The following is a 27,689-nucleotide window of genomic DNA, read 5'->3' as shown; positions in this document are numbered from 1 at the left end:
AAAGCTGAGAATACAAAGCACAATATACGTAGAAGAAACGAAGACAAAAAATACCTCAACATCTGCCATCATAGATCAGCTCAATGAAAACTTCAGAGGGAAATGAGTATTTTTTTGTTTTGTTCTGCCACATGAATGGGCACTGACCTCAAAGACAATGATGAAAGCCAGGCGTGCTGCTAGGACGTGCCAGAATTGCAGTGTGTAACCGTAGGGCACCGCGGAGTGAGGAGGGTCTCGGTAGTCCCTGTACCTGAAAGACAAGCACAGCACGGGAGTCAGCAACATCTGCACTGCTGCCCAACCAAAGGCAGAACCAAAACTCACCTTCCCTTGATCACTACATTTTCTGCACCAAAAATGAACTCAGTTCAAACTGTGCAGGTTTGCTTCTTGCTTCTAAGGCTGGGCCTGTGCTTTGGAAGCAAGTGTCCTGATCACCTCCACTTCCCGCGCTTTTCTTCTTGCAAATGGACTTACTTCCAGCTGAAACCTAGCAGTAAGATGGACTCCAGAAGTACTAATGGAGATTAGGTACAAAGGACCCAAAACAGTGTTTGTCTGAAGAAAATCCCTGAAGCAAATACACAGGACTGTGGGTGCTTTGGGGGTACAGCATCTCCCTTGGCAGCACAACATGTGCCTTCCAGGCAGCTCCTCAGAACATGGAGAAGGGTGGGATGCTCTGCTCTTTTAAGGGACACTTTGTTCCCACTTCAAGGACATTTTAATCCTATAAATATCCCCAGTTTTGTCAGCCTGTTAGTTCTCCCAAAATCCATATAAAAATACCCCGTGGGCTCCACCTGGCCCTTGGTCAATGAGCTGTCCATTCCTGTGTAAAACATGATTCATCCTGACTTCAGCAGAGTCAACACTGCACCTCTTGGTATATCGACACGGTGAGGACCATGTGAGAAAGTGATCTAGTGTCTTTTTTCACAGTGTTTCTTATAGACTTTAGGTCCCCAAATTTTAATTGTAGATATCTATTGGGAAGGTTGGATCCAGGAATACTCCAAGATTGTATTTACAAACCATTAATCTATTTAAGTCACACATTCTGGAGTCCATTTTTACCAGAAGTTTGTTCATTTTAAAGTAGTACTGTGGAAACCTTATTTAAAAGTAGTTTAAAAATTGTTTGCTTCTTAATCTGTTTCCTAGATGGGACAGAAAACTCACTGTAAAAAAATATTGAAAATAGCATAGTAAATAATACAGGTTGATCACTCAGTTAGTTTTAAGAAACTAATGACAATTCAGATGAATAAAAGAAATAAACAGTTATTTAATCTCTATGTTAATCCATATTTTTCCTTCTTAGATTACAGAGGGTGCTACACAAACTGAAATAAACTGTCTTGACATCTTAGTCAGCATCAAGTCTCTCAGGAACTGCAGTATTTCTAGAATAGGTTCTTAAACCTGAGATGATCTTTCCTTGTGCAAGTAGCATTCTGACTTCCTAGTTTAGGATGTTTTACAATATCCTAATGGGGAAACCTTTGATATACAACCAGAATAGCACAGCACCATCTGTGTTCCAGTGTCCCAGGAAACCAGAAGTTAACAGGAATTTTTTTCAGACAAACTTCCATCTTGGTAAAATGCTTACACTATTACACATAGTATTTCTTTACCTCCCTATCAATATCTGCCTTGAAATGCAATTACAATGACTGATGTTTTAGCAGAATGCAGGTGGGTAAGAACCTGATAAACTCAGCTAAAGAAAGATGTTAATTTTCTTTCAGCGGTGGATATACATAACAATTCAGTGTCTCCCAAAAGAACAGAGATATCTTTTGGAGATTTATCACACCAATTTTAATAGTGTTCTGTTTAGGGGATATTGAGCAGAGTTTTTTTTTTTTTTATTGTGGGATTTCCATAATCACATTTAAGGAGCAGCAACCTCATGCCAGAAGTTGGGGAAGAAAGGAATTAAAGGAGGGAAAGAGAATGTTCAGAATGACAAAAAATTATTAAATAATGCTATAGGAAACAATGTGGAATGAAATATTCTCACTGTGGTTCTGCTCCACAGGTGAATTCAGCTTTGGAATACTCTTTCTGCCAAATAAGTTGCAACATCTTAAATATGAGTTAGTTAAATAAAAACATTAATGTCACCCCCTTCCACCATGTATTATGCTATATCACTCATAATTCTTCCTATTCATAAACACATAGCAATATTGCAAGTATCACTGACTTCTGCTGTATTGCAGACCTTTGTGGTATCTTTTGTTCGTTAGGCACTCATAAAAGGATATTTTAGTTCTTCACAGTGAAAAATACTGGGACTAAGCATATCTGCTAAAGGAATACCAGGTCTCATGCTTGTAACATTGCAATTAAAAAATGGTAGCTGTATTTGTTTGATATTTTTGGTTGTGACACCATTTAAGACCTTTATGTAGACCCTTGAGGTTTTTGGCCATTAAAATCACTCAGGTGCAAATCTGCCATTAGAGACTTTTCTCAGACTGCAATTTCTCCAATCTGTTGTTGTTAACTGCTGATCTTCTTTTGATTAAAACCATAGGAATATGATTACTAATAATAATTACATCAAGTAATAATAATTACATCAGTAAGAACAACATAAACATAGTAACAATTCAACAATTCGGACATGCTGCATTTGAAGTTTCATAAAGATAGATTATGACAGAGCCTGTTTATGTCTGTCAGAGCTGTGAAATACCTCAGTGTGGCCACTCCTGTGCAACCTTGACTTCCCTGTGCATGTCCTGTGATATAATCTCATCACAATTGGATCTCACTGATACCTACGTAATCAGGCATCTATTATTGGCCTTTTGATACCATATTTATCCATGATGATTGTGTCTGAGTCAAGCTATGACACCATAAAAATCCTGCATTAGGAACATCCTCCAGATACCAACTCCTCCACCCTCCAGCCAACCAACTCCTCCATCCTCCTCCTACCAGGCCTTTTGGCTCCTCTTTTATCTGAGGAAGGAATCATGAAGGTAACAGCCAAGCAGTACCAAGAAGAGCATGACCCTGAACAGCATATTTTCCATTTTTAACTTATAAAAATTAATTTCAACTCCAGATTTATTTTGATGCTTCTCCATTTCAATGCTCTGAAGCAGAGAAGTATGTTGACCAGAAACTTACCTGCAATATTTTAATGGTGAACCAGAGAATTCACTTCCATTTGATGTTGGCTCTGAACGGTTTTCAAAGTCAGACACCAGAAATACTGATAAACTGGCATTAACATAGCCAACCATACACCTAGAGGGGACAAAATGCTGTCAGCAGGACACAGCAAGGTTTTTCCATTAACTGTTGTACCCAGGAGGATGTTCTTTGTGTTTCATAAAATCCAAAGTACATTTTTGATGCTTATTAATGTTTGAAAGGGATGTTGAGGCAATATAAAAGAAATGCTGAAGTAGGTCAGATGAACAATAAAAGTGAAGCAATGGTAGATTTCTATGGGAGAAGGAATGGTGAAGATTGGGAATGGTTACTTTTGGAAAGTTACTTAAATGGTGACACAACAGGGGCAGAGAAAATAATGAGGAGTGTTAGGAAGATAATCAAAATATTCCCACTGTTACACTCATGGAACTAGCACAAAGGGAGACTAAATCAAATGAAAAGATAATCCATTTAAAACAGCTTTTTAGAAAACATCCAGTTAATCAGAGGAACTCCTTTCTAAGATCCCAGGGTGACTGAGCACTGTGAGGGCCAGGCAAAAGTTAGAGAACACTGAGCAGGAGAAGTTATGTCCCCTGCTGAAGGGCTGTGGGTGTCAATAGAAAACTCAGGTTTGTGTTAGTAAAGCTGAGGAGATCTAGCCAAAATGTGTTGTGCTGTTCATGTTGCACTGCCCAAACACAGGTAAATGCAGGCACATTATTCAGCTTGGTGCAGAGTATAATGCACAGTAGGGGCTGGGGGATTTTGGTTTGTGCTTTTCTAAATATGGACTTTACAGTCTTTGAGAAATTATATTCAAACACCACCTGGCTTGTCCTAATACTGATTAGATTTGGAACTTAGTTTAATTCCAGTATTTTTCTAGTGTCACTGTGTGTCATATGGATGATGACCTACAGATGTCTTTTGAAAGAAGAGAGTACCTCTCTCTTTTAAGCTATTCAATAACAAGTCTTCACACCTTAATTTGAGAAAAACTCACAATTCCTGTGGATTTTTGAATATGCTAGTCTTTGTGCTTTCCTTAGCAATGAGAGCTGCTTACAGTGCCACAATATCCTGCAGATCTTTATAATGGCAAGAGCAGAAGCGCATGCTCAGGAACAACTGGCACCAGACCACTTTACCCCAATGGGATTTTAACTCTTCATGGAAGTAAAGAGAACATCTTCCCTAGCCCCAGCTAAAATGCTCAACTCCTTTCAGGACTGCAATTTAGCAGATCTGCTAATTGGGAGCTGCCACACCAGACACCCTTCTTCTATCAGTATGATTAAATGTATTGACAGTCAAAAGATGTCAAAAAAGCAGCAACAGATGAAGTCACTTTCTGCAGCAGGGAGTAAAAAATCAATCTGCCATATGTCCAATAGCAGAATGCAAGCTCTCTGTCACTATCTAGTGTTTAGCCTGGGTTTCTTTAACAGCAGGATTCCTTGCTAATGGCACTGCTAGAACATTTGCAAACTCTGTCTGTGTTTGGCTGGAGTCAGTGACCTTCCTGGAGCCCAACAGCTGAGATTTCACAAGTGTCCATGGAGCAACTATCTCCCACTTGCTGGTAGTGTGCGCATGTTAATGTAATCTCAGTGTTTAGAAGCACTGAAAGGAAATCCACTTAGGCACCAGGGATTCAGATCACAAATGTCTGCTGGAAGATTTAATCTAAGAACTCTAGTTTTAGAAGAAAAACAAATTACTTTTCTCTGTAAGTACATCTGGATGTATTAGTTGGAAACTGCTTCCTCTTGCTAGACACTACTTTTTTGAGTAACACATGCTGAATATTACATCAGGAGAAAACCCCAGTCTGCAAGTTTCAAATGCTCAACAATTTCTTTACTGAGTAGTATCTGCATTGCTTCGGGAAAAAGAGAGGATTATATCCATGTACTACCAGCTGGGAAGTACAGCTTGGGCAGCATCCCGTCACACACACTAAATCCCTGAAATAGCTCTGCCATGTTTGCCTTGAATTAACATCCTGAATCCCAGCCACTCAGCCACTCAGCCCATTGTGTGAATATGCAGAGCATCAGTACCTATGCCTGGCATCTGTTACCTAAACACAAACAATACATTTGGTTACACAAACAGTAAATCTACATCTATTCAAGTAGTAGGTGTTATTGTGCACATCTGTTTCCTCCCCCCACCAAAAAAAAAGCCTTACTTTTGTCCTGCTTCTCCTTGGCCAGCACAAGGTCCGTATTTGTAAGCATAGACAAGGCGAGGGATGAAATCCGATGTCACTGCTATAACAAATGCATTTGTGATAACAGAAAGAATTCCAATGCCTTCCAGGATCCCGTACCAGATGCCTGTTCAACAAGGACAGTATGTTTGCTCCAGGAAAAACGAGAACCTGAAATACTGCATGATCTGAAGTAGTTTCCCCCACTGCACAAGGTGTTTTTATGTAGTTTTTATTCAAGAGTCACTGAGTAAAAATAAATTTTCTTATTGAACAGCGAGTACTCATCACTGTGTATCACATTAAAGAAAGGTTAGACATACCCATTGATTAAATGAGGCATCAAACTGCCCCTGAAAATGTTGCTGAATGCAATTTATTTTGAGAAATCACACCTGAATCAGTATGAAAAAATGTATTTTCTGTGCTTCTATAAATTACATTATATAACTGGGTTTTCTAGAAATTATGTCTGAGTGTACTGGCTGTTGTCCAGGTTTGTGCCAAAACCCACAGATTCACACTGTTTGCACTCAAAGTCTGAGTCAGACACAGACTTTAGGCACATGGTAGAACGTTCTAAGAGCACAAAGCCTCAGCTTCTGCTATTTCTTGGGGTGGGCTATGGATTTTTGCAATGGAGTTGGTTAGCGAGGTTTCCTGTTCTCCCCTCTGAAAACAGCAGGGATTCAGCATTGGGCAGATGACGTTGTTTTAGAGTTCTTCCTAAAAGTGTTCTGCTTTTGCATACTGCAAGGACAGAAGAGATTTGAGTCAAAATAAGTTCAGAGATCCTTTGCAACAGTGTGTGGCCAGATGACCTTGGAGTTCTGTGGACCTTGTGTTTAGCAATGTAGGTGTGAGTCACTGAGAGCAGGCTGTGTGCTGGGATCCAGACCCACCCTGTCTGACCCACCAGGGACTGGGTGGGAACTGCCGCTGAGTCACAGGGGAGCTTGGTTTAGGCCAGGTAAATATAAAACATACAGGTCCCTTACAGGATGGTGGCCACTTTAATTTTTCCAGTTTCATCTGATCTATCTGGTTATTTTATTCAAGTTGAGCAGCAGCATATGCTTGCACAGTGTGTTTGCCACAACAAAGTACCTGCAGAGAACTCTGACTTTACACCTTGTCTGTTAAGTCGCCCAGAAAATAATTAAAAGACATTTTCCAATATAGACTATTAATTGCATAAGTAGATTGGCATCAGATACTTGAAGTTTTTTTTTAACAATCAAGGGGCATATTATTAATTCGCAAAATGACTGAAAGTGCCTTAATCTCTTCTTACTTGAAGTGGTCAAAGCTTTGACAGATAACAGATATACATAAAAAACACCATACAAAGAGCTCACCTATATCTTTGGCTCTTGAAGCTAAAGGTCTTCTCCACTGAGTAACAAATTTGTAAGCATCAAGTCGAATTTCAATAATATTGTTGAGTAAGGCCAGAAGTGGTGCCAGTGGAAAAGCTGCCACAAAAATTGTCGTGAACCCAAACTGAAGAACTGGGGGTAAAAAAGAAAACATCACAGTGTAACTAACCCCAAGGTCTAAGATACCAAACAGTGTATGCAAATAAGCAGTATGTACAAAGTATACAGACACCTCTTATTATGTCATTCTATTTAATGGTCTAGTGGCAGTTGTACAGCAAGTCTTTGTCAAAAGTTAAAAGAAAGAATGAAAAGAGAAAATGCACATCTGACTATCTAAATTTTGTAATTTGCAGTGAAGTTCAGAGGTGGACAAACTGTGCTTTTAGAAAGGGACATTTTTCTCCAGCATCAACTAGGATCTCTCAATACTTGCAAAGATCAGGGATGGATAGAGACATCCTTTTTATTAGTTCAGATGGGAAGCAGTTTGAAATTCTGTGTAAGTTTCTGGCAGCAGATTTTCAGATTATCAGATTTCCCATTAATTTGAAAAGAATTGTGTGAGGGAGAAAAGAAAAAAAACCAATAATGATGTATGAAGTTCAGTCACAGAGGGCAAAAGTAAATTATTTTTAGTATTTTTTTTAGCAGTTATTCTTTCTCCTCTGCATAGAGGAGTGCCTTTTGGCAGCAAGTTGCTTTGTAGATGTGAGGTAGTAAATGAGGGAGGATTTCAAACATAAACAAGCGTACAGGTCTGTACCATGCACTTCAGAGTAAAAGCACAAGGCAACTTTCTTCAGAAAATAACAGTAAAGTTCTTCAGAAATGCATACAGATAAAGAACTGGGCTCTGGTTTGAAAAACAAATCCAGAATGGGAAGTGTTTCATAGATGGGAGGTTAGCAAACCATCAGCAGTGTGCTTAACTACATTGGTTTGGTTGTTAAAAAACTTACTCCCATTCCTCACCTGACCTGTGAGAATGAAAACCTTTTTGCAGTCTCCTTAGCTTCATATAATGATAATTAAAATCACCAGCTCACATCAACAAAAAAGCAACAACATTAAAATCCAGTAAAAGAGAGAGAACAATGGTCAGAGCCATACTCATTTCTAGGTATTCATCAAAGAGTCCATAAGCATTCATAGGCTGCAGATTATAGTCCTTTTCCCACTGTGGGAAGCTTGTTTTTCCCTGTGTCCCATACTCTTGCCGTAGCTTTCTCCTGGTCCACCAGTTTTGAATTAGCCTATATATTAAATTAAGTAAAAGAAACAAAGTAAAGAATATTAATGGTTATTTATTACAAAATTAGAAGAGGTTCACTGGGCACAACATATCTTGCAAAATTCATTTCCCAATATACAGGAAAATAGAGCATCAGTAATACATGTGGCTGATGACACAGCATAATAGGTATGAAAACAGATACAGCTGATGAGGTGAAATCCCAGCCTAGATTTGTTAAAATGGTAAAAGGATTTTGACATGTTTTCATTATTTATTTACTTCCTTTTCTCTGCACAAAATGGCAAATCCCTTCAGGGTCTGTTTCTATGGCAGAATGCAATGCTGTGTGGAGATAGCTGAGCTCAGTAAATAAGAGTGCTAATGCTGCTTTGTGCTTTCCTGTGTGTGTGACCTGGCATCTCTGCATGGCTCTACAGCGTGCAGGGTAACAGTCTCTGGGCAGTCCTGGAAGGGAAAAGGCAACCTTGAATGGTGTCTGCAGGCAAACTTCCAGAGGAGAAAGGGGCAAAAAGAAGTGTCTGAACTACAGACAGCACCTGGTGGCTGAGAGACGGATGGCTGACACATGAGCTACCTCCATCTCAAGAAGTGGGGCACCTGTGCTGGACACCAGGGGGAAGACACAGTTCCCAAAGAAATGCATGTGCAGGACCACTGCAAAAGGCAGTGAGCCAAAAGTGAAATGAATTCTCACATCTGAAATAAACACCTTTTCAGGGAGTTGTACTGGTTTGTCCAACAAAGGATACTAGTTAAGAGTTAGTATAGAGAGCAAATAAACCCCAAAACACAGTGACAAACATTTTCTCTAAAGTTGTGGTTGGCCACTTTGTCTCAGTAAGACAAAACATGGTAGATCACCCAAATAATTCAGTCCTATTCCAGTCCTATTCCATTTATGTAATTTATCAGAAAGGTTACAGCTTTTCCTGTCTTCCTTAAAGAAGAAGAGTGCAGATCAACTGAATTCAGCTACAGATTGCAGGATTGCCTCTAAGTCCCCTGGCCATCCACATTGTGTTGGCTGCCATCAAGCTCTTAGCAGAAAGGTGTTTTCCAAAAAACAAGGAAATGCACCTGCTTGCAGCATTTCAGGGCTAGAAGGTGACTGAAAGGTCTGGAGAGGAAACACATCTCTCATCAAAGTAAGTTGAAGCATTTCACAGTGTTGACTGTGTCTTTTATGTTGCAATTTTCTTTTTGACTCAAGAGTCACTTCACCTGAAGCAGTTTATTCCTATTAAATCACTTGTTCTTAAACAATCTCCTCCTACCTCTATCAATGACCTTCTTTTGTTTCTCTTCTGTGCTCTTTGTTAAGTTACAAAGTCTGTATTTATATAAAGCAGAGAGTTTTAATAAAAACTGACAAAAGAGGTATGGAATGAAAAGAGAAGGATCAGTACTGCTGCTACTGCTCCCTCCTGCCCATCCCAAGTAATCCCTGCAGCCCTAACAGCTGCAAAATACTTGCAAAGAGTGCTAGGCCCAGGAAAGATAGAGAAATAGCAAATGCCTCTGAACTTTGCAAGGGCAACCTTTCTGACAATGTCAGCTCTCTCTTAGATTTTCACACTTGCTAATTTCCCTTGATGACCATCATGGTCTCTAGCATCAACTACACTGATCGTATTAAACCTGTATTAATCATAATAAACATGCTCATTAAATACTAGTCAGTAAGGAATGAACCAATAGGAAATAAATAATTGCCAACCTTTTAGCTAGGGCACAACTTCATGTTGCCTTGAAGATCACACGGGAACTTGTCTACATACCAGTCAGTACATTTTTCTATCTTTCAGAGTGCATGTGCCAGCAGTGCTTTTTTTCCATCTCATACCTGCTCTTTCAGTCATCTTTTATCACCCAACAAGAAATCAAATTTAGAACTTACTAGTATAGCTAAGAAATAATACATATAATATTTTTCATGTAAGCAACACAGTGATCACACAGATATTTTTAAAGAGCTTTAGAATACAAAATACAATTTAACAAAATCAAGTACTTCCCATATATTACTTACTTTTTAATATTTATATTACACTTACACTTTTGCAAACTGTGTCCAGTGTGGAAAAAAGCCCCAAACATCATCTATATATCTGGAGTTCTGTATCCTGGGGCAGGAGAGGGGGGTGGAATTTTTGCTGTAATGACTACTGCATCTTGCTTTTATTAACTGGTGATAAGGAAAGCATAAACTTAGTATTCTGTGACCTACAGAAGCCTAGCTATTATATTCACTTACGGATATCCCAATTCCATGAAATTATTCCATGTCTGCTTTAACACCATTATAATACCCATTTGCATACAGAGATCAATAAGGCATCCACTAGGGTGGCACTACAGAAAAAAAAAAAAAAGAAAGAAAATGTTAAACAGGAATTGAATTTTAAAGCATTTCTTAAAGGCTATAAATGATATTGGATCATTTACTAAAAGGAAATTAAATGCATTCTCCTTATTTTTAAAGAAGTAAACTCATGGGAACAGATGACACTGTGTCACCCTGCCAACATTTTAAGCTTATCAGCTAATTCTCTGCAGAAGTCAGAGTCAGTGCTTCTAATGTGCTGTGCAACTGTGGGCAGGGCAGAGGCAAAGGACACCAAGTTTCTCTGTTGAGTTCACCAGTTTTTGGGGAGGGTGACTGTGCATCAAAACAAAGAATGAAGAGAAAATTCCTCCTAGCTGCGCATAAACTAAACAGTTTATGCCTAGAGGATAGACCTATAACTATTAATTGAATACTGTTTAACATCTATGACAGTGGAGACCATGCAAAGCTATTCTCTCCTCAAAGAACTAAAAATCTCTAACTGCTGAGCAATAATTCTTAGAGTTTCTTGCTGAGTGCTTGCTTGCTTTAGCAGGGGCTCCAGACCTTGAAGCTGTGGTGCTGCTTTTGGGAGACATGTTCAGTTAGTAGAAATTTAGGTAATTTTTTAGCTAGTATTGGAAAAAACAGAAAGGGATCAAAAACTTTCTACCCTCAATCAGCACTGTACAATTGGCTTTGCAGATCCAAACAGTGTAGGTCAATCTGTATTTTAAAATCTTGGGTATTACAGATAAGTCAAACAAATCACAGTCACAGAACTGGAATTGTTCCTCTTTCATTTTTAGGGAGAAAAAATAGATATTACCTGAAATAAAAGGAGACATTAATTTCTTACACATACTGTGTTATCTAGCTCTCAGAACTTGGATCCCTGCTGAGATTTCTGTTGACTTAATTTAGCATCTCTTTAGATTAACGGGGTGACAGGGTTGGTTTTTGTTGTTTGGTTGTTGTTGTTTTGGTTTGGTTTGGTTTGGTTGTTTTTTTGTTTATTTGTTTTTTTTGGGGGGGTTGTTTGTTTGTTTGTTTGTTTGTTTGTTTGTTTCTCTGTCATTATTATCATCATCCTTCTCTTTTTAGGAATCAGTCATATGAGTGAATATAGCTGAAAGAGGCAGGGGAAGTGTTGAAGTAGCAGTGACGTTACAACCATAACATCAATAACTTGTAAACTGTGGTCTGAGCATGTCTATGGACACTGGACTAGTGTTACTAAATGTTAGACTTGGCTAAATTCAGCAGGTGAAGAGAGGGGTATTGGAGGGATAACTGGACATGGTATTCTGCACAGATATAGCCAATGAAGTCAAGACTTTTTATTAGACTTCCTTGAATTAACAGAATTCTCTACAAAATTAAGATGGTTTTAGTAAAATTCAGACAATTTTGTTTGTTTGTGTTTGTTTGTTTGTTTTGCTAATATTGGAACGGCCTTTATTAGTCAAAATATTTATGCATCCAGAAGTGTTTGAAAATTCAAGTTGGCAGGAATTTTCCACTTACCATTTGTCATTTATCTACAAAGTTGTTTCAATTATTCGTCTGTGAAGCAGGAAAGAAACCATGGGCTCTCAGTGTGCACAAAGCAGCACTGGAAAGTAAATGCCTGGTCCAGAAATTGCTGCTGTTCACCTCCTGTCAAATGGGCTTTGAATTTTGAATGTATTTATTAAAAAAAAAAATAAAATGGGATTGGTCTTTGAGTAACTTGCAAAGCCAGACTCTCATTGCTTTTCATATTAATTTGATTTTATAGACATGGGACAGTCTGACATTTATGCCAGTAGCTTGTTTGGGAAGTTTGTTTAGTTGTGTTGGTCAAATTTCATATATATTTTGCGTGGATTTTTAATTCGTTACTTTATTATTTTAGCTCTCTGCTCTACAAGGCTAGAAAAACCGAGAGGAAAGGGTTTTTTTAGAAGCAAAAAGTTGTCAGATTTGTATTTGACTTTGATTCATTCCAAGGATAAAATATTTCCAATGTAAATATGAGTAATCTTTAAACCATCTGATACCACTGCTCAAATGTGATGCAAACACTAGAACTGAAAAGGGAATATATATATCAATATGTAGATGCTTTTGTAGCAGATGGTAGTGTCAATAGTGTGGAGTCAGACAGCGAATGAAAACCCAATAACACACTCAAAAAGGCCTAGGCAGATTTATGTGTCTGCCTCTGCTTGCATTCACGGCATCTGTGGGCAGCAGATAAATCAGTGTGCAGTTATTGAACACTCACCTCTTCCAGCCTCCACCGGTTTATCAGCCTTAAGTAGGCACCAGGGTGTCCTGTAAATCTTTAACACAGGAATATAGATCAGCTATGTTGTGTAAGCAGTCTGTTCACAGTAGTAAAAGAAAGCTCACACTCTTATTTTAATCTGGTGTTATCTTAATGTGACTGGTATAAAAGATGTTATGCTGTAACAAGTTTTATGGGTATTCCTGAAATAATCCCCATGAATGACTACAGATATTTTTACTTTCACTTTTATTTCAATACCAATAGTCTGCTGTTGGATATTCAACATAGGCAGAGCAGAGGGAAAATCTCACTGAAACTGCTCATGTTAGTTTGGAAAATGGATTTTAACTGCCAGTCCATTTCCTTACACCACAAAATGCTCTGTGATGTCTGCCTTCCTGTGAAATCAATGAAAATTTTCGTTTACATTAAAAACCATAATTTTGTAACTATTCTCCCATGTTTTCCCCCCAAATTATTCACATATGCAAATAATCCATATTAATGGATTCTTCTATCCAAACCTTCTACTGAAAAGGTCCTTTTTTTTAGGAGAGTGACAGAAAGAGATATACAGATAATATTTATTTGAACAGATATGTAGATATACACAAATACATGTACAGTAAATTCACGAATACAAGCCGCACTGATTATAAGCCGCATCTCTGGGTCTTGGCAAATATTTTGGTTTTTGTCCATAGATAAGCCGCACCCGAATATAAGCCGCTTTGTCGTTCGCAGCGAGGACCCGCGTGCAATTAGTAACAGAACCGCGGGAGGGCGGGGTTTACTGGCTGAGCTAAGGCTGTGCAGGCTCGGCCCGCTAGGGGCCGCTGACGGGGCCAAGTGGCCCAGCACGGTGCTGCAGCTCGGGGCCCGCCGCCACTGCCACTGGGCTCGGTCACCCCGGGTCGGCGCTGCCCCGCGGTGGCAGGCAGGGACGGAGCTTCCCCCGCTCCTACGGCAGCGGGCGGGGACGGAGCTTTCCCGCGCCCGTGGCGCCGGCGGCGGGCAGGGACGGAGTTTCCCCGCTCCAGCCGCGGCGGCGGCGGATGGGGACAAAGCACCCCGTCGGCTCCCCGAGCCGCGGCAATGGCTGCGCGGGGCTCCTGTCGGCTCCCCGGGCCCCGGCAATGGCGGCGCGCGCTTCCCCCCCTCTCCCCGGGCCGCAGCAATGGCGGCGCGCGCTTCCCCCCCCTCCCCGGGCCGCAGCAATGGCGGCGCGGGCTTCTCCCCCCCTCCCCGGGCCGCAGCAATGGCGGCGCGGGCTTCCCCCCCCCTCCCCGGGCCGCGGTAGGGGCGGCCCGGGTCCCCCCCTCTCCTCCCCGACCTGCAGCAATGGCGGCGCCGGGCCCCCCCCGTCTCTCCCCTGGGCTGTGGCAGAGGAGGAAAGAGAGCTCTCCCGCCTCTCTCCCCGCCCCCCGTTCTGCCTACAGGGAGCCAGGCTCCACCCGCGGTGCAACAGAGTAGCGACTTGTAACAATCGCAAAATGCCGACTTTGCAGCTGCTCGGCTCAGCACTCTGGCAGGCACTTCTGAGGTTGTATTAGCCGCTCCTGATTATTAGCCGCATTTCCGGTTTAGGAGCAAAATCTTAGTCAAATTGGTGCGGCTTGTATTCGTGAAATTACTGTATTTAAAATATATAATAAAATATATATGACAAATATATATGTGGGAACCCCCCTCCAAATGATAGCTCATAGCTCACTCTTAACAGTTCAGATCATGTAATTGGAGCAGTTCCCTTCCAACTGAACTATCCTATCCTATCCTATCCTATCCTATCCTATCCTATCCTATCCTATCCTATCCTATCCTATCCTATCCATCCTATCCTATCCTTTATTTATCTGTACAAATAACACACATAAAGACAGAGTGAAATGACCTGCATCTATAATATTGTGAGATGCATCTGTTTCCAATAGTGAAATTGTTAAGGTAATATTGATACCATGTGGTGATAGGAAATGAAAACTGCATCTGTTTCTGGGCCTTTGAAAGGAATGTAAAACTGCAATCTGTTCTGCTTTGCTAGTATGGAATTTGCATTTTAAAACATGTGATAGTATGGTCCATTTCGTTACACTACAAACAATTTTATTTTTCCCTCTACTTCATTTTGCACATATGAATGTGCAGACATCAATCCTACCTTCCAAGGAAGAATGCTATATAAAAGGTAGAGCTGTTCAGATTGACAAATTGAAAAAGAAACATTTTCAGAGTGAAGCTGTTCTCCCACTCCGATTCGGTGCGAGGCTGCTCTGTGAAGAAAATTATCAGAGTTTCAGAGGCTTATTCAGATTATCAATTTCCCTTGGCACAAAGGCTGCACACACTTGCAAGAACTGGCAATGTATTTGTAAATTAGCCTGCTGTTTTGAAAATACAACCTGGCAGAAGAAATTGCATCCAGAAGCAGAACTCAGCAAGTGAGCCTGTAGAGACTTAGAAATCTATTCTGGTGTATATGTATGTTCCCATGAGACTGTAAGGAAGTGGCTGAGCTAATGCATATATTAAACATCCTACCTGTATTTAATTGGTCTTTACAGGCTCAGGTTCTTCTCTTGTTTCCTTTTCTGTATCCTATCATAATGACATTGCCACTCCACCAAAGCTATTTACATGCGTTTTTGTTAGACATGCCACACTGAACTGAGGAAAATCCTCCTGGTAATGAGTCCCCTTCCTTGTCTCAGGGAACTCATCACAGAAAACCAAGAAAAAATATTTTGCAGTGGATGGGCTAAGGCAAACAGGAAAGGGGAAGACATATTCTTGCCTTTGGGTATTGTTCCCTTATTCTCCATCTCAAGAAATATCAAGACAGAGGTTAAAAACACAATGTCCATGCCAACACACCAGTACAATATTCTCAAACTACTTTCCAGCTGGCAGGAGCTTGTTGTTAGCTGACTATTTCTGTGATCAGGAGTAACCAGAGAAGTGCAGCTATAATGGTGATCCTGAGTGTCATAATGGTAGTACTCATATACTGCTTCCAAAGCAGCCTACAGTAAAGTACTAGGAGTAGAGAAAAAGCAACAAACTTGATTCTCTTTACTTAGTGCTGCTCTTTCATTTCATGCTCTTCCTTTCCAGTCTGCTGGAAGGACAAGTCTGATTATAACAGGGCTGCTGCAGCTGAAGCTTTGCTCACATTGGAGATGATGGTGATGTTCTGGAGAAGCACAGATTCTGAAAAAAGTCTTGTAAAAGCTGAAGAAGAACATCCTCAATGTCCTCAATGTAGTTTTGCTGCCAGTTCTACTTTGAGCTTATTACACTGATAAAGATAATTCAGATCAAATCAGTTCCTTTGGCCACCAGAGTAAAAATCACAAAACTGTCTGAACAGGATTGAAAAAACTTGACCTGCTGAATTTTCATACAAGTGCTTTCTGCAAAAAGCAGACCTACCTTGATGAGAACCTAACAGAAAGTAATCAAGCTTCAGGGTCTCTAGAATATATCTTACTGTCCCCAGGCTGTCAGGGCATAGCTTGTACAATTCACAAACTTGAAAGTTGTATTTCTCAACTGTAGCTAGCAGGTATCTTCTCCATGGATACAGGATAGTAAAAATATTTTAAAACTACAGCATGCAAATGAGGACTCTCAGTTTACTAAGAATACAATTCACAGACATGTTTTGAACACATTACCAATGACTTCTGGGATGTAGAAAAGCCCTGAGGGTAGCTAAAATCAGTTGTTTCCTTTGAACATCAAAACATCAAAATCTGTCCATCTGGTTCAAAATAATTTTCTGAACATCATCAATGTACACAGGTTTCCAGGAGCTCAAAATAACCTACTCAAGGCACTTGTATATGTGCAATAATATGGTTTGCTTAATGGGCCTTCAGTCTCATTTCAGGCTTCCTGGCAGTAAGGAGCCCTTGCCACCAACTACTGCAATCTTCCAAATGTATCAGGACCTCCACAGATTGTGTCTGAGCCATGGACATATGAATGATAGCTTGTTGCTACCCCATTGACAGTGGATGTTCTCCTTAGAACAGGTTTTCTTTCTCTAGCATAAAGACTGCCTTTGTGAGTGAGCTGAAAGGATTACTGAAATTTGGAACATCATATAGTTTAGGTGGAGTTGATGATTCACTTAGTAGTTTTCCCTCCTTACAGCCCTTCTTAAAGGCAGATGTTTGATAGCTGATCAGCACCTTAATTTCAAGCTATGAATTTTTTTTCCAGAGCTCCCTTTTTCCATGTTTACAAACCCTGGAAGTTGTGAGCTAAGTGTCTGAAAACTCATGCCTTTTCCTCCAAGGTAAAAATTTTATATTTATTTATAGTAAACAATTTGTTTACATTCTTAGATGGTAGGGGGCTGAAACAAGAACGAATGCGGATGATTGCTCTCACCACTTGTTGAATGGCACAGTAGTTCAGTTTATGTATTTTCTTATTAGAAACTTCAGAAAAACATTAATTCTTGTAGATTGCAAATTAGTTAGGATTTTTCGTATTTGTGCAGACATTTTGAATTTTATAATGGTGTATGAACCAATAAATCAGTACAATATTTTTCAATTTTATTTTTAACATTACTTACCTAAATTTGTCAGGAAAAGAGCAACCTTTTCATACAGCTGTAACAGAGAAGAAACAACCTCTTAGTTACATGGGTAGCTCAAGAATATAGAACTGCTTTCTTAGGAGAGAACATGTTAAATCTGACATGCAGATGATTTCTGTGATGTTCTGATAATGACAATAAAACTGCATAATAAAACAGTAGTGATATAACCAAACAAGGAAAAGTAAAGTTTTACAGCTAATACTCATCCATAATATATGGAGAAGAAATGCCATCACTGTCCCTATCTTACATAGAATGAAAAAGAGTGAGAGAACTTTTCCAAAAAGAAAAGCAGAAACAACAGCACAACTGAGATTTTTTGTTTTAGTTACTTATGGAACATTCACCTCCCAAGAAAAACATCACCCTAGAAAAGCATGCTATGGTATGTTGGATATGTTGGTTATTTGGGGCTTTTTGGTTTTGTTTGGCACTTTGGTGCTGAAAGGAAAGACATAGGGGAAGAGAAGGTTACTTCAGAGAAAATGTTTAGTAATCCCCATCACCAGACATATTTCCTACTCTGAGGCAGTGTCATTTTTCTAAATCCTAAGTGGTACTTTCTGCACTTTCAGGTACCATGGTCTCAAACTCCCCAGGAGACTCCAAACTTCATAAAGATCACAAAACTAACTTGGAGGGTTTTCACAATCAGTATTTGGAAAGGAATTTTGAACCTATCAACTACATCACCAACACCATCAGTATCAGAGTAAATCAATACAATGATTTCCATTTGCTTTAAATTAGTCCGGAGCCTGTTCCTACAAATTGCTAAATGTCCTTAACTCTCACTGATGCCTACAGGAATACAAAGCCTCTCATATTTCAGGCTCAAGTATTTACTTACTCCTACAGTGCATATCAGCAGTTTCTTTTTATCTGCAGTTATCCTTAGAATCTCTTGCTTAAATTGATTTATGTATTGTTTACAGATCAAACTGCCTGCTTAAGAACTGAAGTCATCCTGAAATCTCTCATCCATGTGAACAACCACTTCATGCTTAGAATAGTTTTCCACTGCCTTTGGAGTAAATGGTTTTGTTTCAAGTGATGAAAAAGGCAGTTTCTTCTGAGTTTAAAAGCATCTCTTCTGGGCAAGGGTAAATGTGCTAAATGTCTGGGTCATTTATATCCTGATCCCAGCAGGGAGTGTGTTTTTTTACAAATGGTCAGTGCTCTACAGAAGGGTTTATCAAAACTTCAATTTGTTGCTATTCCATTTGGAGCAGTAAGACTGTGTTAAAGATTCTGTTAGCAATGTTTGGATCTAATTATCTGCTACTGTAGTTTATCAATACCACCCTCAAGGGTCCCTATTTGGAATCATATGCTGCTCTCTGTTTGTATTTTCCATGGGCAATATTACTGGAATTAACAGTTTTACATAGCCCAGGTAAAACTAGTGATTGGTTTCAGGTCAGGCTGCAAGATTACCTGAGAGACATGATGCTTGAGGGTCATTTGTTTGTTGTGATGGATGTGTCAGAATAGGTAGACTAGTGCTCAGAACATCTGGTCTGGAATTTACTTGTGGTCTAGACCTTTCCCCTGATGCTTTGAGAGGCTGTCAACTTGTATCAGAATCATTGCTGGTTTTCAAGGCTTCTAGCAGTGAATTCTCTACTGCTGTGCACATCTTGGTCCTTTCTGGTTTTATTACTGTATCTTTTCTTGCTCTTCTCACACTTTTCTTCAGTCACAATTCATGCAGGATTCAACTACCTGAATTGCTTCTGGGGATTTTTCTTCTCCCAAAAGAAATCCCTACATTAATCCATCATGGGAAGCAAGGGATTATGTTCCTAAAACCTTCCTTTGAAAAACTCCTGCAGCTTCATATTTTGTGGATCTTTTTCTTCCATGAGCTGTATCTAGATCTAAGGTTGTGGTTTTTATTGAATGGTAATGAGTATCAGGCTTAGGAAATTCATCTTTTCAGTCCTCCACTTATTTGATTATTTTAGGAAATAAAACAAAGTTCCTCAAAAGGCACCTTCAAGCAATGTTTCATTATTTAAAAGAAAAATCTCTGGGCTGTAAAACTCTTTGAGAATGAAAAAATTCATTTGTGCAGTGTTTTTTTTTGTTGCTGCTTCACTGTATATACAATGACTTACATTGAAAGCTTGAAAATGGGCGTTGTGCTGGCCTAGATATATATAATTTTATTTTTTTTCCTTTTATGCTTATTGTGTGATATAGGTGGAGTAAAGAAAACCCCCAAAAGCTGGAGACAAAACCCAATAAAATAAAAATAACATAAAAGAAGAGAGTCCTCAGTACAATCTCAGACAGAAAACCAGCTTCCTTCTTTCTGTCCTTTCTCAGCCTATAGGCCCACCTTAGGGAAAACGTTGGAAAAACAGTATTTCAGATAGAGTGTCTAATCCAGTCTTGCCTATGCCAAAGGAAGAAGCAAAGTCCTGCAGCAAATACTCTTGGAATTTTCTGCCATATAAAGAATGACTCATCCAAATTTTTTATAGATTATGGAAATGCTTGGATATTGCATAGGAAAGAAAGAAGTCTCCAAGTCAGCCTTGGAAATGATCAGACCTGAAACAACATTTCATCTTTTCCCTAGGAAGTAAATCAGCATATCTCCTGGAGTGAAGCCTAACAAGCTGCTTGCAGAAGATGCTTGCTATTGAGTAGGCAGAGATACTCCACCCTGGCTCCAGTACCCAGCTGTTTTGTAGGTTGAACCCTCCTTCCCCCTAAAAGGCATTCTTATCATGGCAGTTGAAAAAACCTGATAGTGAAAGGCCATACACCTCTTGCCAAGAGCAACAAAGAGCAGACACATCACTATCAGAGCAATATACAAGAGTATCAGCATCTCAATGGAGGGAGGAAATCCATTCCCCACCTAATCTGTGCTATACTAGATATGTTACTGGGGCTGCTGCCACATAGAAATTCCATTTTAGTCTTTGTCCCAGGTCTGGTTCCAAACCAGCTCCCAGCAATAACCTGCCACCAGTGAGCCCCACTGCAGTGCACCCAGACTCTGTCTCTGGTGTACACTGCAAAAGGCTGTGAGCAGCTCCAGAACAAATCATGTCTGCTCAAGCCTTGTGAAGCTTTCAGCTCAAGGGGTTCTGCTTGTGGACATTGTGTCTGCATATGCATATCCTCACTGGAAAAGTACCATGAAAAATGAGATTGGAATTACTGAAAATAGTGCCAATAAAAACTTAGTTTTGTCACTGTATTTTAAAAAATAACATCAAAAGACAATTACAAAGAAGAATATTAATGAAGTAGACTGAAAACTGCAAACACATAAAAGGGAAAGAAGTGGCAGAGGATAAAGCAGGGATGTGATCATGCCTCCCTAAAATATTTTCAGAATATTCAGACATATTTTACATAATATTTTAGGTTTGGAATTGCACTTTATATAAACAGTGAATGATATCCATAAACAATAATTCCATGTCTGGCTTAGCAAGAGACTCCACTCCTGCTGAGAAAGGAAGTGAAAACATTTGTCTGCTGACTGAGATATCTACTGCTCTAGTGGCTGAGGTATAACTTTGGATATGTTTATTTTACTCACCACATTCAGTAGCATGATGATGCAAAAGTTGATGCACACTGCAGTCCCTGTAGTTGCAACCTGAGAGTTATTCCTGATTAAAGCCCACTTAAAGGCAGCAAAAGTGCTGACAGTCACAACACGGTAAATAACAATGCCAAAAACAGCAGCAATCACCACACAGATCTAAAGGAAGAAAAAATCAGAGAGAAGAACCTGAAAACTTCCAGTGGAACAGGAGTTACCTTCTCCCTGAAACTCTGAAAATTAAATTAAATTAAAGACTTTGAAAGTGCGTTCCTTTTGATTCCAGATAAAGGTTTCAACATGATGATTTTTCTTCTTATTAAGCTCTTTTTATTTCTCATAATGAAAAATATCATTGAAATATTATTAAAATAAATTTTAGTTTCAAATGTTTTCTTAAAAATGTTCTTCCTTATCATTAATGTGGGAAATAGTATTGCCAGCTCTGGGAATTAGAAATGTTCCTTATGTGCACATGATGTGCAAAGGCTAGCCTCAAACTGCAGCTTGATGGGATCATACTTGGGATGGATTTTGTGCTTTAATGGACTTCACACTTCACACAAATGTCTCCATTTGTAAGCACTGCCAAGCTAGCCTAGCTGGGGGTTTCTTCCTACAGCTCTGGAAAGTTTCTATCTACCAGGTAAGAAGAAGGTAACCAGTTCAATTGCCCTTGTGATTTCTTCTCTGATGAGACTTTCAGCAGATGTGACAGTTAGAATGAGAAAATCACAGCTGAGCCAGGCTGCCTGGGCACCATATGTTCATTATGCAACAGTTGAGCTGTATTATTTACTGTACTTTGAGAGTCTATGACGAGAATTTTTGAGAACTGCTCCAACTTGAAGTTTGGTGTGTATCTCCTGTTAAAGGTGTAATTAAAAAAAAAAAATCTTATCTAAATGGTGAAAAAAGTGGATTTTTTTTCTAACTTGCTGGAAGCCCATGCTATGCCAACAATAAAACTAACATCAGTGAAAATAATTTTTGTCCTGTTTCAAGAGCTGTTAAGGGGACAATAATTTGTGGTGCATGAAATTTAGAGCAAGACTACTCTCTCTGGCACCTTGAGTAAGATCTATCGCTAGTCTAGGAACATTAATGACTGAGTTTCCATAGAGTAAAATACTGCCACCCTTCAAGGGAAAAAACAAAAACTTGGGGAAAATATGCAAAATATTGGCATTGTAGTATCAATATTTAGCAGAGACTGCACTCCTGAGCATGTGTCCTCAAGGGCTGAGTCAGGGTGTCCATCCACCTGATGTACCAGAGCACAGTTCATCTCAATAATGCTCTTGCCTTTCTTGACCTACACTGTTTTGGACAATTTTGAAGCCATCAGTTTCTTACTGTCCTTTGCCCTGCTGCTGGGTTGGCTCACCTCCTTGGCTCTCCACAGCTCCTGAGGCTGTACACATCTATCATTTTCTTGTCTCCTGGAAAAGCCCTAGTAAATTCTGTGGCAGTCTGTTGATTCCAGACCAGCACTGTGTTTTCAAGACCAGCACTGCCATGCCTGTTGTCATGTGAATAACAGCCCACAACTGCTCCACGGAAATTAGGGGATGGGGGCGTTTCTGCAGAAGTGCATGCAGCTGTTAGAGATTTTGCTGCTCCTTTTAGTTTTGCACTTTGTAAAGGGGATAAATGCATCATTTTAGTCAAGAAACATCAGTTTCTCCATTTCAACTGCACCAGGAATATGAACTCTCTTTCGTCATCGCCTCAATACACTGAGAAACTAGGCTGTATTAACATCAAGCTCTCTAGGCATCTTATTTAGGTTCCCTGTGAAGTTTACAAAGAACAGCTGCTTCTCCTATGGCAACTTTCCCCATTGCTCTGCACTGTCCACACAGGGAAGGCTAACAGTGGGCTAATTCAGCCAACTGAAGCTGGTGCCTGAATGTGATAGTGCCCCTATTGTGGCATGTGTCACTACATACCATGTCACAGGTGCAGCCCTGAAGGAGGGCATAGCTCTCTGTGAGACTCAGTGAAGAGTGAACCAGTGTAGTACTCGACAGAAACTCAATTGATTTCCTATGTAGATTTTCAACATGCATAGAGCTTATTTCACTTTCAAGCAGTCATATCCAATATTTACCTACTCTACTAGCAGAGATACTGTTTTGTTCTTTTTCAAATGGTAAATAAATAAAAGTTCTCAAACCATAAAAAATATTCCAGATGCAGAAACGATGAGTCTGCTGCATTTATCTGCAAATGCTTGATAAGGCTCTGGCTTCCCGGATATGGGGTTCATTCGTTCCTTCTTGGAGTATTTGGCTTCAAACTGAGGACGTATTTCTTCCTAAAGAGCAGACAGATAATGTTCACATACAGCACAGCCAGGAAAAGCTCCCTAGGAATCTTCAGATCTTTTATCAGATCGCTGTTCTGGGGAATTACATCTTTGAATTCAGCAGCTGGCACAGCTACTATAAAAGCTGAGTTGGGAAATCAGGTCTTGTTCATGAGAACTAGAATAAATCACTGTACCCATGAAAGCAAGTACTGAAAGCATTTAGTAAAATCCCCAATTAGCTATTCCTCTAAATAATGCTCTTTCAAAACTATGTGGCTGCAAGACAAATAGTTTTAAGGTTGATACCACAGAACTTTTCAGTCTGACGTTATCCTATTGATATTGGAAATTTACAACTAAGCAAAAGAAACCCCAACAACCAAAGCTCATTTTTCCAAACCTAATTGCAGTTTGTTAGGCATTTGGTTATGTTTCCATTTCCAGCAAAATCTTCTCAGCATTTGAAGAAGGATCCATCTAATGCTGCTCAATTACTTAACTTGGACAATATTATTAACCAGAACAACTTTCTGCTGCAGGAATGTCAAAACCTGCTTTGCCATTAAAAACCCTCTTGTGAAATGAAACCTGAGGATTACCTGGGGAGAGATTTGGTCACATCTGTTTACAGCATTGCCAGAAGACAGGGCTCACCCTTGGTGCAGGTGACACCTGCAGCAGTGCTACCCTGCTGCCCTAAAGTGTGGCTGTTCACCAAGAGCCACTTGTCCTGTGCCACCTCGTTCCAGGACACTGTCAGAGGTGAGATAAAGCTCCAGGCTGGGAGGATGAACTCTCACAAATGCTGGCAGATATTAGAGCATTGTTTGTAGTACTCTGCTGTGTACTGGAGAGCTGCTCCATGGCTACGAGGGAGCAGACAAGAAACAGCTTACAATTTTCTGTCACTTCCAGCCCTCCAACTGCATGTAACTGAACTCTGACTGACTGAGCTGGAAATGCCCACACATTAAATGACTGCATTGAAACAGGAGAATGTTAACTGCTCACAGAAGTCTTCAGAATGTGAATAAAGGTGAGATATCCTAAAAGCCTATTTCCTTTTTTAAAAATTCCACTGAAGCGGGGGCAGGGGGGAGTGGAAAGAAGCAATATCTCATTCTCCTTCTTCCAAGTGTTGAAGATGCTTTCCCAACACAGTTAATTTCTAAATTCAGGCAGCAACCTGGTAACAAGTTATAGAAACAAATGAAGAAGCATATATGGCTAGCTGCAATGCCTCTGTGACTAATTATGTGCTTGAGGGAACCAGCCCTACATCAGCTATACAAAAAGGCTGAGCATGTTTCTGTTCTTATTCTATTTTGCTCAAGCTGTTCCGTCATATCAGGGCCAAAGGAAGTTGAGCAGACCATAATCTGGCAATGCGAGTTGTATTCCTGTGTGCCCAGGGGCATGAAAAAGGACAGTGTGATAGCAGTGAAGCAGGGTTCCTGAGAATTTCATCCTGTAGATTGTGCAAGGGCTCTGCCAGCTGGCTTGTCAAGAAACCTTTGCTTCTCTGCACCCCTCCCTGAAGCCAAAGTTTGATTATCTTTTACAATCTGCAGTGTAGGGAAATTCTTATCATGTCCACATGTCCTATAATCTCCAGTTGATGCAAATAATGCAAATGCTATTTTTACAGATATTCTAAAAAAAATTGGAAATATGGCATGAAACTTTGTGATACTCAGCAATGTTTGGGCAAGTAAACAGTACTCTGTCTGGCTGAGGTTAGTGATACAAAGAAAGTGACACTGAAGAAAAAGAAAAAATATGCTACAAATAGCAACAGAAGTCAGATTTCATCTGGGAGTGCCAGGAATGCATGCAGTTGGTTTCTTGTGGTGTTTCCACCCAGACGCAGTTGCTCTCCATGTCTCCCACCTTGCCCTTGGCTTAAAAGAACAGGAAATCCAGATATGTAGGGTTGAAAGAGCCAGAACACACTCAGTTCATATCCCCAGACTGAGAGCCCTGAACATTGCAGGGGCTGCTGTATGCCTTTCTTGGATGAGAATCTCAAGAGGAATTCACAATGTTGCACATCTGAATAAATGCAATTCTTCTTTCCATCGTCTTTATTGTTTCATTTATTTGTCTCTTCATTTAGAACAGGAAGGTGATAACAAAGAGATGGGAAGCCTTATAAATGCTGTTTCTTCAGCTAAGAATTAATTAATTAATTCAGCTAAGAATTAATAGATTTCCCTCTGTAACAAAACCTTATATTTCAATTTGACAATGAAAATTAAAGTAAGCAAAGGCTAGACATAATGTTAATAAAAATAACAATCTTCATTATCAAAAGCTTGAGATTTAAAATCGTAATTAGAACTCTAATCAATGTCCTTGAAATAACTACTAAAAGCAATCAGCTGATTTTGTCTAGTGATAACTGAATGGAAAGCAGAGAGAAAATTTAATTAGCAGTGGTTTTGTGAGAAAGTAGCACTTTTAGGGGAAAAATTTTCACCTTATGGAGTCAAAATTCTCATTGACTTCTCACTGACACACAACTTACCAATGAAACTCCACAGGATGAATCTTTTCCAATCTACATAAAACAGACTGTTCTCCTTCCTTCCCATTTCTCACACATTGACAATTCCAGCTTTTTCATAAGAGAAACCATATTGATTTCTGGAGTATGAAATATGGATTAATGTGAATTGCCTTAGACCAGGTATTTGTGCTCTACAAGAGCTACTCTAAATTTCTCTGTGAAATATCTCCTTTTTTTCCCCAAGAATTTTCTAATCCCTCAATAGGTAATTTACTGAAGTAGACCCATCCTTCCCAGTCCAAGCATATTGTCCTCTATAGCCCAGATGTAGAAAAAGAATTTGTAGATTGAAAATTTGAATCTTGATCACCAGTACAAGTATAGCACCCCCAGAAGTAAGTCTCCAAGCAAAGCCTGTGGTTTGCAGGTGAAAAAAATGGCAAAGTGAAGAGGTGGGCTTTGAACAGCAGAGCAGGGAAATCATCTCCACACTTCTTCATCTGGAGCACCGGCTTCCAAACTGCATCTTTCTGAGGAGGAAAGTGCAGTTCCAATGGAAAAGTGCAGCTTTAGATACTCCAGCAGAAGAGGCTGTGGTCCGCTGGGCTGACCCTGAAGCTGGGACATGCTTGAGCTGTGCCTTAGGTACGGGCACTGGGGGCTGTAGCATCTTCAGAGAAGGTACCTCTGGGAGGCAATCAGCTCCCACTCTTTGGATGTAACCGAATGCTGAACAAAGGAGGAACTGATACCCCAAATGCCAATGAGATACTGATGTTCTAATTACTGGACACACAAATGTTTGAGAAGCAGCCTACTGAGTTCCTATGAGTATCTTTAACCTCTAATTTGAGAAAGGTACAACTGGGCACACTGCTTCTGAAGAACTTCTACCTCCTGCTGTGGAGACTTATAAGATCCCCTCTAGAACTGTAAGGAGGTGCACTGAATAGCTTTGGAACAATTAGAATTACCACTACTCCTGACAGAGGTCTTGCTCACACAGATTACTGGAAAAACTCTGGTGTGAGAATAAGAGACCAGCTGAGATCAACAGGGAGCAGGTAACCTCTGAAAATTACCAGCATGCAAATATCATCCTGCAGGCCAAACTGAAATAATGTGCCAGAGGAATATATTTTATAAAAAATAAGCAAAGTGTCACTTAAGGACAACCTTACCAGGAAATTCAATATTTGTAAATGAACTGATCATAGAAGATTTAGGTGGGTGGCTTTATAAATCAGCAAAATTCCGAATCCAGGTAGGTTAAATGGTGAAAGATGAAGATATGTAACATCCCAAACTATAAATATCTGCAAGACCAGGCTTCCTGGGAAAAACATAAAGAGGGTCTCATACTGTACTTTTGTATTTTGTCAGTTTAAAGGCTTCTTCTCATTCCAGGGACACAGAAGAAGCTATAATTGTCACTTGGAAATTGCAGTTTGGCTTTTTCCCAGCTGTCAGCATTGGCTTTGTTTGCACCTAGCCACGATCCCTGCAGGCCAATCCTGACCTCTATGTGAAGCTCAGGCAGGACTATCTCAATCCCTTTGTGACTTGCCAGCATTGGCAAGAGCAGCCTGCTAATCTCAGAAGATTTGAATCAGTGTTAGAGTATTTCCTGTACATATGAAGATAGTCCAGAGGTATCACCCAGAACTGACTGCATATGTCCACAGATAACAATGTTCCTGTAGTTATACAGAAATAAGTTTCCAGTTGTGTCAGTTATTTCATGTTGTCTTCTTTGGTTATTTTCTTAGTACTTAAGCATTTAAAAGAAAATCCTACCAGCAATTCCACCATTTCATGGCCTCATCAAAATACTTTGCCTCATACAGACAAAAATCCCATGACTCAGAAGTCTATTTCTCTGCTGGCAAGATTGATAAAAAAGAGAATCTTCCACCAAAGCAGCAATGTAGAGGTTCAACTTCACTGAGACCACTACAGCAGCCTCTTACCATCACTCCAAGAGCTTCGATAGAGTAAGGAAAGCAGATTTGGACCTACATGTCCAAATCCAAGGCAT

General features: G+C 39.8%; 1 protein-coding gene across 8 annotated transcripts in view; it reads right to left on the bottom strand.

Annotated features, from left to right (window-relative positions):
- Positions 1 to 27,689, bottom strand: part of ANO4 (anoctamin 4) — a 200,054-nt gene that overhangs the window by 3,814 nt on the left and 168,551 nt on the right. For all 8 annotated transcript variants that reach the window (XM_042779186.1, XM_033057538.2, XM_033057540.2 and 5 more), the window contains 11 exons: positions 23,008 to 23,148; positions 20,823 to 20,987; positions 17,231 to 17,267; positions 14,804 to 14,915; positions 12,637 to 12,694; positions 10,296 to 10,393; positions 7,897 to 8,039; positions 6,763 to 6,915; positions 5,384 to 5,531; positions 3,157 to 3,276; positions 148 to 253 (listed from right to left, as the gene is read on the bottom strand). In XM_042779186.1, coding sequence (XP_042635120.1) covers positions 148 to 253; positions 3,157 to 3,276; positions 5,384 to 5,531; positions 6,763 to 6,915; positions 7,897 to 8,039; positions 10,296 to 10,393; positions 12,637 to 12,694; positions 14,804 to 14,915; positions 17,231 to 17,267; positions 20,823 to 20,987; positions 23,008 to 23,148 — 1,281 coding nt within the window. The remainder of the gene's footprint in view (positions 1 to 147; positions 254 to 3,156; positions 3,277 to 5,383; positions 5,532 to 6,762; positions 6,916 to 7,896; positions 8,040 to 10,295; positions 10,394 to 12,636; positions 12,695 to 14,803; positions 14,916 to 17,230; positions 17,268 to 20,822; positions 20,988 to 23,007; positions 23,149 to 27,689) is intronic.

This window comes from Catharus ustulatus, chromosome 4, assembly GCF_009819885.2.
Source record: "Catharus ustulatus isolate bCatUst1 chromosome 4, bCatUst1.pri.v2, whole genome shotgun sequence".
NCBI classification, from domain to species: Eukaryota; Metazoa; Chordata; class Aves; order Passeriformes; family Turdidae; genus Catharus; species Catharus ustulatus.
This window is presented reverse-complemented; position numbering and strand designations above follow the sequence as displayed.